The following is an 11,647-nucleotide window of genomic DNA, read 5'->3' as shown; positions in this document are numbered from 1 at the left end:
CATATGTATTAAAATGAAACTGCGCAATATATCCTTGGTCCTAGGTCTGTGCTTTATAGCCAACTCATGTACAGATACACTGTAGGACCTGGAGAGTCATTATTTGATTCCCAATTTATTCATTAGTTTATATCAAAGTCTCTAAAATTACAAAAATCTATAGATTAGATTCATATTTGACATTGAACAAGTACAGTACAATGAAATGCAGTTCATATTTTTGCAGTCCCATCATTCTGAGATGAATTGTCTTGGAACTCAACAAGATGCCAATGTATCTTACTGTCAGACTATAACCTGCCTAACATTAAGTGTCTCTACAACGTTCAAAAAAGACAAAATGGTGTATCATGAATGCTCATGAAATTATTCTGAATTCCTTCGTTTTTTTAATAATCATGCTTCCTTGAACCTGTCATTGTTTTCAACAGATCTTTACCATGTGAATCCAAGTCTTTTCTTGGATTGTTGGATATCGCATGTCTCACTGAGCTCTTTGACATCCTGAGATCTAGTGCCAACATAACTGGGTAACTGGACACCAGTGTCATCTTGAACTAAGTAACTTGGCCGGACTCCTCCAAAGATAGGTCCAAGGCCACCTCCAATTCCCTCCCGAGAAGCTTTGCAGAGTGGGTAAGTATTTCTGTTGGCCTCAGTTGCTGTATTGATCACCTTCTTTGCATACTGCTGGAACTGCTTCTCCTCCAAAGCAATAAGCTCTGCATTTTCAGTCTCAAAGTCATGTTGTTGTTTTCTTATTTGCTGTTCCTTTGTCTGTTTTTCAGCCTACACAGGAGAAGAGTTCAATGGTTAAATCACATGTTACTTCATGAGAAGTGTAGCTGTTTGTCTTTTTGGAAATTAATTACATTATCTTTGTCACAAATACTAGGCTCGAGTTACTTAGCTCTCAAGTTAATGTTGAGTGATAGTATATCCCTATCACTGTCAAGGCAGGGTGGAATATTATGGGGTTCTACGCTTTTGTTTTTGTTTGTTTTTCTTACATAGAATGATCTAGAGTAGTATCTATTGTTTCAAATATGGACAGGGAAGCATAGAAAAGCAGTTTGCTGAATAATAAATGCGCTGAGTATGCTATGACAAAACAAATATTATTTCTACAATGATTGCGTATACAAAAAGGTGTAGCTGTTGTTGACACATCCTAATACGTGTCATTGTAAAAATAACTGCCATTACATTATGAATACAATTATCATGGAAAGGCAAAGTGCAAAAGCAAGCTCACCATTTGATTAACATGGAGGTCTTGTAAAGTTCTTCCATCCTCTTTCATTTTCTGTGCCTTCAGGTGTTGTTTTTCTAGAAATATCCTGTCAGCCTCTTTCTTGGCATAAAGCATGTCAAGAGCTTTCTGGTTGTCTTCTCTTTCTTTCTGCTCCTGTTCTTGTCTCTGAAAAAACAAAGCCAGTATCATTGTCAAAATAAGATGTTTTTACTAACATATACAGTATATGCCTATTCTATGACACCATTTTATTGAGAGCTGAATATATACTGCTCAAAAAATGTAAGGCAACATGTAATCATCACAGTATAACACTAAGTCAGTTTAACTCCGTCTGATGAGTTAGGAAGCATAAGCGATTGTGAATCTATGAGTCAGCTGTTTTGGTGCAAATGAAAGTGACAACAGATGCACTGGAGAGGCAACAGCAAGACAACCCCCAAAAAGGGAATGGTTTTGCAGGTGGTGGCCACAGACATTTGCTCTCTCCTTATCCTTCCTGACTGAGTCTTCTATAGTTTAGCTTTTTGCTAGTGTCCTTGTCACTACTGGTAGCATGAGGCGGTACCTGCAGCCCATTCAGGTTGCACAAGTAGTCCAGCTCCTCCAGGATGAGGAGGAACAGGAGGAGCAATGCCAGAGCCCTACAAAATGACCTCCAGCGGGCCACTGGTGTGCATGTTTCTGACCAAACTGTCAGAAACAGACTCCATGAGGGTGGCACAAGGGCCTGACATCCTCTAGTGAGACCTATGCTCACAGCCCAGCACTGTGCAGCTTGATTGGCTGAACACCAGAATTGGCAGGTCTGCCATTGGCGCCCCGTTCTCTTCACAAATGAGAGAAGTTTCACACTGAGCATGTGACAGACGCGAAGGAGTCTGGAGACGCCGTGGTGAACGTTATGCTGCTGGTGTGAGTTTAAATCCTGCCCTCAATCGGTTGGTGATTTTGGTTTCCATTGACCGTTGTTAAGTTATTTTGTTCTCGATGAATTACACAATGAACAGTAATGATTTTCAACTTTAATATATGTGGTTCATCGAGACCCGACCTTAATTCTTTTGAGCAGTGTATATTGCATTTATTATCCCTTTACATTTTGAGAAGTTATACTACTTTGAGCTTCCACTTGTCCCCCTGGTATACCATGGCTTCTCTGTGGGAGGCAATGGCATTCAGCATGGTCATCCTCCTGGCTTCTTTCTCATTCTGCTGCTGTGCCAGTCTGGCGTCCTGTTGAGCAACGGCTTTGGCGATGATCTCCTCTTCATTGTTCTTCTGCTCCTTCTGTTGTGCAGCCAGTTTATTCAGGACCCTCTCTCTGTGCATCTGGACTTCTCTTAGTTGGGAGAAGAGTCTTAGCAAATCTATTTCCATGATGTTCAGAACTGCACCACTGTAGTCTACTGCTGCCAAAACTAAACCAATGTCTTACCGTATTATTCAGTGTCAAATGTTTACCTGTAAATCTCCTCCTCTTTGTCTTTCCTTAACTTTGCCATTTTCTGTTTTGCATTTGCAAAAAGCTTCCTGCGCTCCTCCTCCATCTCTTGTTTTTGTGACTCTATTGTTCTTATGATATCCCGGTTAGAGAGATGCTCCTTTAAATACAGATGCAGTGATTAACCCATATGTAAGAATTTAACATTGCTCTAGCGAGACATTTGTAACATTAATTATAACCAAATATGTTACCATATGAGCTTTCATGATGTTTCTCTTCTCCTCCTCTTTCTGTTGCTTCTGCATACCTTGCTCCTGCAGAAAAAGCTCCTTTAGTCGCTGGAGTTCATCTGCCTCTTTCTTGTCTTCCAGCCTCTTCCGCTCTCTATCCAACTCATGTTCCTTTGCCCTAATAAAAAAGGCACCATTCATCACAAATCAGTGAGAGAATTCAGGCTGTTCTGTTATGGCTCCATTTAAATTAATTGGTCTATGATATAGTCTTTATGATTCATTTCATTACTGCTGTCATGTTGTCAGGCTTCAGGGAGTCTTACTGTAGTTTTAATTGCTCTGCTGTGGCCTGGTTGTCAAGCTGTCTTTGTAAAGCTTTCTGCTGCTCCTGCTCTATTGCCTCATTCTCTTTGCGCTTCATTATAGCCAGGATTTCCATGTTCACATATTTAGAGGTGTCCTCCTTCCTTTGCTTTAGTTCAATCTGGGCCTCCCTTTCCTTCAGGACTTCTGTCAGCAAGAGTGCACTCTGGAAAGCAAGTGATTTTGCATTTATTCAATTTAACAAACAAAAATTAACATAAATTCACATCATAACCAACACAATTTGAAGTTATAAATAATAAATACAAACATGAAATCCTTTGACACGATCAGTCTGGTAGTACTGTTGACATCTGGCCTTTTCAATAGCTGCTTTTCTCTTTTGCTCCTGATATTTAGCTTCCTCTATATCAATCTGTTTCCTCTCCTCTTCCTCCAATTCCTCACGAATCTTTTTTGCCTGCAGTTTCTTTTGTCTTTGCCCCTATTAAAGAAATAGCACATATTACTTCTGTGTATTATTTAGACTGAATAACACTGGGATCCTGAGAATGGCCCATAAGTATTATTGTAAAATGAATAATAATAAAATGCTTACTGCTATTGTGTTAGACCAGAATTTAACCACCTCCTTGGATCTCAGGTGCATAGCCTCTCGTTCTTGGGATGCTTTTTTAAGACTCTCGTTGTATTCATTACTCTGGTTCAAACAACCTTGAATTCGGAGCCATTCGGTTTTGGGCAAAATAGTCACTTGTCGCAGGTCTGGTGGTTGCATCAGTTCTTTTTTCCCCTCAACGGCATGCACTGATAACGTTAATGAAAAACAAAATATTCGTATGGTTATGTTATATAGCTAACATTTTATATTGTTGTGCTAGGCTATAAAACATTGGTTTAAAATGTTTAAGCCAATCTAAATAACGTTATCCAATCTTACTTTAATACTAACACATACGACTTACAATCAGAGGTCAAACACTTACTTGTTTTACTAGACCCTCTCCTTCGACCATACTGGATAACAGACGCAGTTGCCATTGTTGGGCAGATTTTCACTCTTGGTTTCAATTTTATAAATCAAAAAAGCGCTTTCCAAAATCCTAAAAAGTTACATTGCACGGATATTGTTGTTGCCAATCTGCAATGTCAAGCTAAATCCGGCTAATGCGGAATGGTTTATGTAAGACAGAATTCGTAACCACACAGAATTTTGTTGTGATGTATCTTAGCAACGACTTGAGGCCAGAGAAAAAAATCTTAAAGACAACTAATGCATTTCAAACCAGTAAAATGTTGAAATGCCGTTGTCTCCCGACAGATGGTGTCACATCTACACGGGAAAATATGCGTTATGTTATTATATTGGTTTATATAAAATGTTATATTGGTTTATATACAGTATAGGCAAAGTTTGGACACGCATTCACTTGAATTTAGACTGGTACTGTGTATGAATATGTATGTTAAATAAAAAATCATGTAATAGCAATAATTATATCTAAACTTATTAATGCTTACTGAATATTGAATTGCAGCCTACACAAATGTGATGATGTTATTGAGTTTCTAACAGCAAATGTTTTTCTAAATACGTATGTAATGTCTTAAATGTCGTTTTATTTATAATTTAAACAGACTTTTCTGTAATAACTATGGATGTCATGAAAGTCATAGACAATGCAAATAGCTTAGATTTAGTTTTGCCTCTCCCTGTTGTTTTAGTAAGCGTCGGAAAACTGGAGATGGAAAGAGGCGTGTTTACTTTAAAAGGGGCAGTCCTAATCCGAAATCTTCATTCAAAACCAACGGCACCGAGAACTTTTCAGCGTGTGGATCAGTATACGTAAGGGTTCACTCATTCATGCTCCATTCATCTGTGAAATTGTTCCCAACTGTTGAGAGAACTGCAAAATGGCCCCAATATCCATCAAACGCATTTTAATCAGTGAAAGTGTTGATTCTTGCTGCATGAAAATCTTGCAAGAAAATGGAATCCAAGTAATTGAGAAGCCGAATATGAATAAAGATGACTTGATTGCAGAGATCAAGGTAAGGGTTATGGGTTTACATCACTCCTAATTTATGATGCATTTGTTTTTAAGACTGACTTGCATGTTTGCAGAACGATGTCTTTCACAAAACATGGAACAGTTAGGCAATACCGAAAATGTACTTCGCGCTTAGTAATTGGTTAAACAACCTAATAAAAACTAGTATTAGATTGTTGCGTTTCGTTACACGGATGATTTGTACATTTCAGTTTAGTGGATAGAAAAGGTAGTGCATGTGCTTTCCTATCTTTGGTGTTGTTCACTAGAACCGCCTTCTTGGAAATCTGATGCAACGACGCCAGAGATTTGCAGATTCTCCTCGTTTGGACAAGTGTTCGGCTTAAGCACATTTACTCTTTACCAGTTCTACCCGTGACTTAAAAAAAATTGTCTAGGTATACTTAATTTGATCAGTTTAAAAATATATATTTGTCCATCCTCATGATACCATATAATTATAATAAAATATTGTTTTATTTCTGCACACATTACAATTTAGGTAATTCCTTAGATATTATAATATTCAATGAACAAAACATACTATTTTCGTGCATTGTTAATACGAAAAAAAAAATGTATTTCACCTCCAGGACTATGATGGCCTTGTTGTTAGATCTGCGACAAAGGTGACTGCTGATGTCATCAATGCTGCTAGTAATCTTAAAGTCATTGGAAGAGCTGGGACTGGCGTTGACAACGTGGATGTGGATGCTTCCACCAAAAAGGGCATCATAGTCATGAAGTATGTTTGCAAATAATAGTGTACTTAAAAATCAGTAATTTGGGATGTTGATAGCGTTAATGCGGCTATGTCTTTATAAAATCCCCACATATCCTTCTTTTCCCTTAATATTAGCATATTGTGTAATTGTAAATTCTCTACTTTAGCACACCAAGTGGAAACACCATCAGTGCTGCAGAACTGACATGTACCCTTTTGATGAGCCTCTCGAGGTAAGATACTTCAAAACTATTATGTATGAAAGTGAATGCGCTCACTACTGGAAGTTGCTTGCATCTGCTAAATCTTTATATTTATATTTAAATATATCCTAATGTCTTTCTCAGTCAGATAAATTCAAATAAAATGCATTTGTCTGAGCAGTAAGAGTTTATTTGTTCACACAACATTACAAACCTTGTAAACACAAAATAACACTGTCATTCTTTTTATTGTATTTTCTTAAAACAAGTGAGTATGATTTCTGTCTGCTTTTTGTTTTATTCTCTGTCCAAATGATCCCTCACAGCTTCAGTTATGTTTCAAGGTTGGAGATAGGATGTGGTCATTCTATACTGTCCGCATTCTATCAGCAGACCTCTGCTTGAAGTAGGTCTTAAGAAAGTTAATGTTTGCCAACCGGTCAAAGGACATTTCTTGTAGTACTTCTTCCCATGACCGAAGGTACCAGGTTCTGAACAAGCACTTCACTGGATTTCCTTCTGTCTCAAGGAAGTGATCTTTAAAATACTCTTCATCAGGTGCAGACAGCATATATTTGTGGCATATTTTCTAGATAAGTGTCTGCAAAATTACCTAAATGGAAGAAGGGAAAAAAAAAAAGCATGCATACAGAATACCTTTTGGTATATTTCAGGGTTAGACATTTATTTGCACTGTACACCTACATCTCCTCTTCTCGTCATACTTGTACAGAAAAGCTTAACTTCATTCAAACCCATCCTTTTCCTAGGCATGTGCCACAAGCAGTTATGTCCATGAAAGCTGGGAATTGGGATCGCAAAAAAGTACGTGTTTTGTCTACCCTCGTTGAGAGTTCTATTTTGACCCACAAAGCAATTACTCTTGCATGGTTGACCTCAGTGTTCATCCAGTCATCACTAATCAAATCTGATTATCAAATCTGTGGAGCTAAAAGCTCTTCAGAGACTTGGCTCATAGTTGTGTTAATCATTTGGCAGTTCATGGGTGCAGAGATGTACGGCAAAATACTTGGAATAGTTGGACTTGGAAGAATTGGAAAGGAAGTTGCATCCAGAATGCAGTCTTTTGGCATGAAGGTTGGTTCATAGTCCTGTCAAAAGCAAAACTATCCTTCCAGGCTGACTAAGGTAGTATTTAGACAATAGTTATAACTGCATTTGCTTTCTCCAGACCATCGGTTATGATCCAATCACTCCTCCTGAAGTAACTGCCTCCTGGGGAGTGGAGCAGATGTCTCTGGAGGAGCTGTGGCCCCGATGTGATTACATCACCGTCCACACTCCCCTCATGCCATCTACAACAGGTGAATTTTATTGGTGAGGTGACGTGGTTGATACACGAGAGGTTTAAACGTGTTCAATATGAATTTGCTACGTTTCCTAAATGGCATCTCCCCTAGGTCTCCTAAATGACGCCACATTTGCTAAGTGCAAGAAAGGTGTGAAGGTGGTGAACTGTGCACGTGGAGGTATCATCGACGAGGCGGCCCTCCTCAGAGCCTTGGAGTCTGGACAGTGCGGAGGGGCAGGCCTTGATGTTTTTGTCGAGGCAAGAATAACAGATGGCCCAAACCACACAACTATATTATAGTGACATTTTAGATTGTTTTCTGCTCAGTATGGATAGTGAAACTCATCACGGTATGGCATTCTGTCACAGGAACCCCCAAAGGACCGTGTTCTGGTGAACCATCCCAATGTGATTACCTGTCCTCATCTGGGAGCCAGTACCAAGGAGGCCCAGGCACGCTGTGGACAGGACATAGCTCTGCAGATTGTGGACATGGTGAAGGGAAAATGCCTGGTTGGAGCAGTGAGTTCTTTACTGTCCTATTCCTTTCCAGGACAATTCTATTGGATTCTTTCTTTCATAGTTAGGAACAACTCCTACAGATCTTGAACATTTTGATCTCAATGTAATGCAAAAGAATACAAGTTCTTTCAATGTTGAGTAATACTTGCCAATACAATTTGTTCTCCACACGAGTTGTAGAATGTGGTTAAACAGGTTGACAAGATTGTGCAATTATATCTCATGATTTTTTTTTTTTTAGATAAATATAGATCTTCATGAATTTCATTAGATATGCCACAGGTCGGAAATGTATGCACTCTCAACTGCAAGTCGCTCTGGATAAGGTGGTCAGCTAAATTACTAATATGTAAATGTTTGATGCAGGTAAACGCCCAGGTTTTGGCAAGCACATTCTCACCTGAGTCTCACCAGTGGATCAGACTTGGAGAGGCCATAGGAGCTGTGCTGAAATCATGCACCACCTCAAAACAACCCTTCAATCAAGTACAAATCACAACTCAAGGTAAACGTTTGTAAAGTATTAGCCCATTTCTTTATCCTTCTTCTAGCTGCTTATTTTTCTCTGAAATCAGGAGAAAAGACGAGGAAATTTCAATGTTGCATAATCAGTCAATGCAGATGAGTGATCATAAGGGAAAGGAGACTATAGATGCTATTGAGTTACACACAGTTCAGTTGCTACATTTATGGTAAATCGAAGCTTAACTGAGGAAGTAAGAGTGGGCTGGCCTGTGAAGTGCATTGCTTGATGTCCATATTGGCTTTCAACACAATGCAGAATTCCTTGGTGGTTCTCAGCAAAGCATAATGGCAACCTCTTGCATAAAACAGTTAGTTTGCTTTGACAGTTCATAACTAATCAGTCACAAAATGTCAGTCCCTTTATTTTGTCTTAATTAGGAACTTCCCTAAACTGGTGAACACAGTCAAGTACTTTTACTTTGTACTTCTTACACTATTTTTGTTTGGTGTATAAACAATCATACTCTAAACAAAAATCAAAATGCAACATGTAAAGTGTTGGTCTCATGTTTCTGGTACCTTTTTGTGAAGGTGTCTGACATGCATGTACCAATGACCCTGTTTTCATCAACAGATTTCAACAGATTTAGAAAATGGAAATCTTTCCACTGGCATCCACACCAAGCTTTTATCCACCTTGCGGAAAGGTGTGAGGGCACTGTCTCCTACCTGACAACCTCTGTTAGCTTTGCAGGTGCCTGAGCCCCCTCAGGGGGTCTTTAGATTGTGATGTCATGAAGAAGTCCCTGCTGACAAGGCTTTGTTGCTCCTGGGAATTGTTGGCCAATTTACATTGGCATTGAAACTTCAAAGACTCTTACCAGTAGAGCCAAAACACAAAAACATCAAAAGGTATAATCATTAAGGGATTGAAGGTTGAGAACAGTGGCTGGCCTTTCTAAAATGTATGGCTGAAGTGGTCGTCAAATGGGGAAAACCAGTAAAAGAAATGCTAGAGCTCAGTGAGTTGTTCTTATGTTAACAGTGGTGCATTTTGAGTAGTTCCAAAGACATAAGTTTGCATAAACATTTTAACCCCCCCCCCAAAAATAGCTATGGGTTATAGGTACTGTAACCAGATTGGGACTACAAAAAGGTTACTGACTGGATACACACTGTTGTTATGTTAAGTCAAACCATGTAATACACTGATAATATTGGAATATGGTGATTTGCCTTTTAGTATGTCTCCCTCTGGTGGTATAATTGGGTCATGAAAGACTGTTTGGCAATATAAAGTCAGTCTGTCTTATTGTTTTGATCACAAACCAGGAGACTCCTTGAAAGCTTCTTCCAGTTACATGACCTCCGCAGTAATTGTTGGATTACTTACTGATGGGTCCAAGAGTCGCCCCAACCTGGTAAATGCACTGAGTCTGGCCAAGGAATCTGGAATCACGGTAATAATAATACGGTATAATTGTCGCTATTGACATGGCCAGAGGTCATTTTGTCAACCTATAATGTGTATTAAAAACACTTTATTTAACCAATCGTCAATTAACCAGATTTTTTTGCAGTCTCTAAAGTGAGTGTTATTTAACCCTAACTAATCCTAAATGGTGTGCAATCTTTCTGTAAATGCTTGTTAAATGGCAAATAACAGAACGTTAATGTAAAGTGTAACCAAACGACAATTTTCTGAGATGTATTGCTTTGTGTTTAAATCTCAGGTGACCCGAAACCACAGTGAGGGCCTGACAGAAAGTGCATGTGTGGTGGAAATCTCTGTCAACGGCTCCTGCTACAGAGCTACTGGTTCAGTCCAGGGAGGGGTACCGATTTTGTTGGAGCTGAACCGCAGTGTTTTCCGGCAGCCTGTCTCTCTTACCGGCAACCTGCTTTTCTTCAAGGCTGCGTCTTCTCCTCTGCTCCTTTCCTCTTTGACTGGTAAGAAATCTCTTTTTCACATTATAGTGTCAAAAGTGACTAATCAAGGTTGATCTTCCCTCTATGCAGCAAGAGAGAATCTAAGTATAGCCCATGAGATACTTTCCATTGTCTTTTCCCACTGTGTATGCACCTGTCATTCATGCTTATCACAGGGTTCGAGTATGTATTCTCCCAAAAGTTTTTAATTGGAATTTGGTTCTCAGGCTTGAATGGACACAAATAGTAGATAGAACCTGTGTATAATACACCGACTGTTCCAGTGCTGAAATCTGATCACCAATAAAAAATAAATAAATAAATGTTAATCACTTGAGAAATGGTGCCCAGATTAACCATTGAAAGTCATTTTAACCTGATGGTCTCCAAATCTTCCCTTAGGTTTCCTGGCCAAAGCGGGAGTGGAAATGGAATCATTCAGCGCCCCAACTACTTGTATTGGAGAACCATGGTATTGTGTGGGGTTGGCCTCTCTCCTCGGAGACCTTGGTGCCTTAAAACCATTAGTGCAAGAAGCGGCAATGCTCTCTGTGTAAATGGCCATGATAGGGCATTGTTCCCAGTAGAGGGACCAGTAGAGTATTCCAATGTTTAAAGATCTAACCACGGAAGTCTGCCTAATCTGAATGGTGCCTGTTAGCCGTTTCGCATTTTAGTGCTTACAGTTTACGATGTGTATTTGTTCTCTTTAACATTCCATTTGGTCTTGAAACAAATGTTACTAATGCTGTACCTATTTGATTTTTGCAATACGAGCTATATAGACTGAAATAGTTCTCACTCACCTCAAATAAGTGAGAACCAAGGGCCACTTTTCCATGTTTGCCGCAAAGTTTAAGGGGGAATATGACCTGTACTTTTTCAGTCAATATAGAATTAATAAAAATGTTAGATTATGAAACTTTTTTTGTGCTTTTTTTCTTGACATATTTCCTGTCAACGAGAGTAATAACAATTGGGCACAAAAAACAACCCATCTCAACAGACCAATAAACCCCTCTTCATTTGCTATGCACCCCAGGTTTCTATGGTGACAAGACTATTTATAGTATCAATATTCCTTTGGGCTCAATAATCTGCAGCATTTACAAGCCTTTTCATATTTTGGAAATGCCCCCTTATTTACAGTGAGGTTTGAAGTTTTAAATCAAATGCCAACCA

General features: G+C 39.0%; 2 protein-coding genes across 2 annotated transcripts; one reads left to right on the top strand and one right to left on the bottom strand.

The window, feature by feature from the left end:
- Window positions 1–96: 96 nt before the first annotated feature.
- Window positions 97–4,532, bottom strand: ccdc173 (coiled-coil domain containing 173). The gene is made up of 9 exons (XM_010890922.5): window positions 4,246–4,532; window positions 3,858–4,066; window positions 3,570–3,743; window positions 3,259–3,464; window positions 2,954–3,110; window positions 2,720–2,859; window positions 2,405–2,597; window positions 1,256–1,420; window positions 97–789 (listed from the first exon to the last, which is right to left on the bottom strand). Exons 1-9 carry the CDS (start codon window positions 4,298–4,300, stop codon window positions 436–438), a joined length of 1,653 nt encoding a protein of 550 aa, XP_010889224.1. The 5' UTR covers window positions 4,301–4,532; the 3' UTR covers window positions 97–435.
- A 517-nt stretch (window positions 4,533–5,049) lies between these two features.
- On the top strand, window positions 5,050–11,387 carry phgdh (phosphoglycerate dehydrogenase). The gene is made up of 12 exons (XM_010890923.5): window positions 5,050–5,311; window positions 5,904–6,055; window positions 6,202–6,267; window positions 7,008–7,062; window positions 7,237–7,335; window positions 7,430–7,562; window positions 7,659–7,807; window positions 7,919–8,071; window positions 8,438–8,576; window positions 9,869–9,996; window positions 10,270–10,486; window positions 10,868–11,387. Exons 1-12 carry the CDS (start codon window positions 5,174–5,176, stop codon window positions 11,020–11,022), a joined length of 1,584 nt encoding a protein of 527 aa, XP_010889225.1. The 5' UTR covers window positions 5,050–5,173; the 3' UTR covers window positions 11,023–11,387.
- Window positions 11,388–11,647: the final 260 nt, after the last annotated feature.

The sequence above is a fragment of the Esox lucius genome, chromosome 16, assembly GCF_011004845.1.
Source record: "Esox lucius isolate fEsoLuc1 chromosome 16, fEsoLuc1.pri, whole genome shotgun sequence".
NCBI classification, from domain to species: Eukaryota; Metazoa; Chordata; class Actinopteri; order Esociformes; family Esocidae; genus Esox; species Esox lucius.
This window is presented reverse-complemented; position numbering and strand designations above follow the sequence as displayed.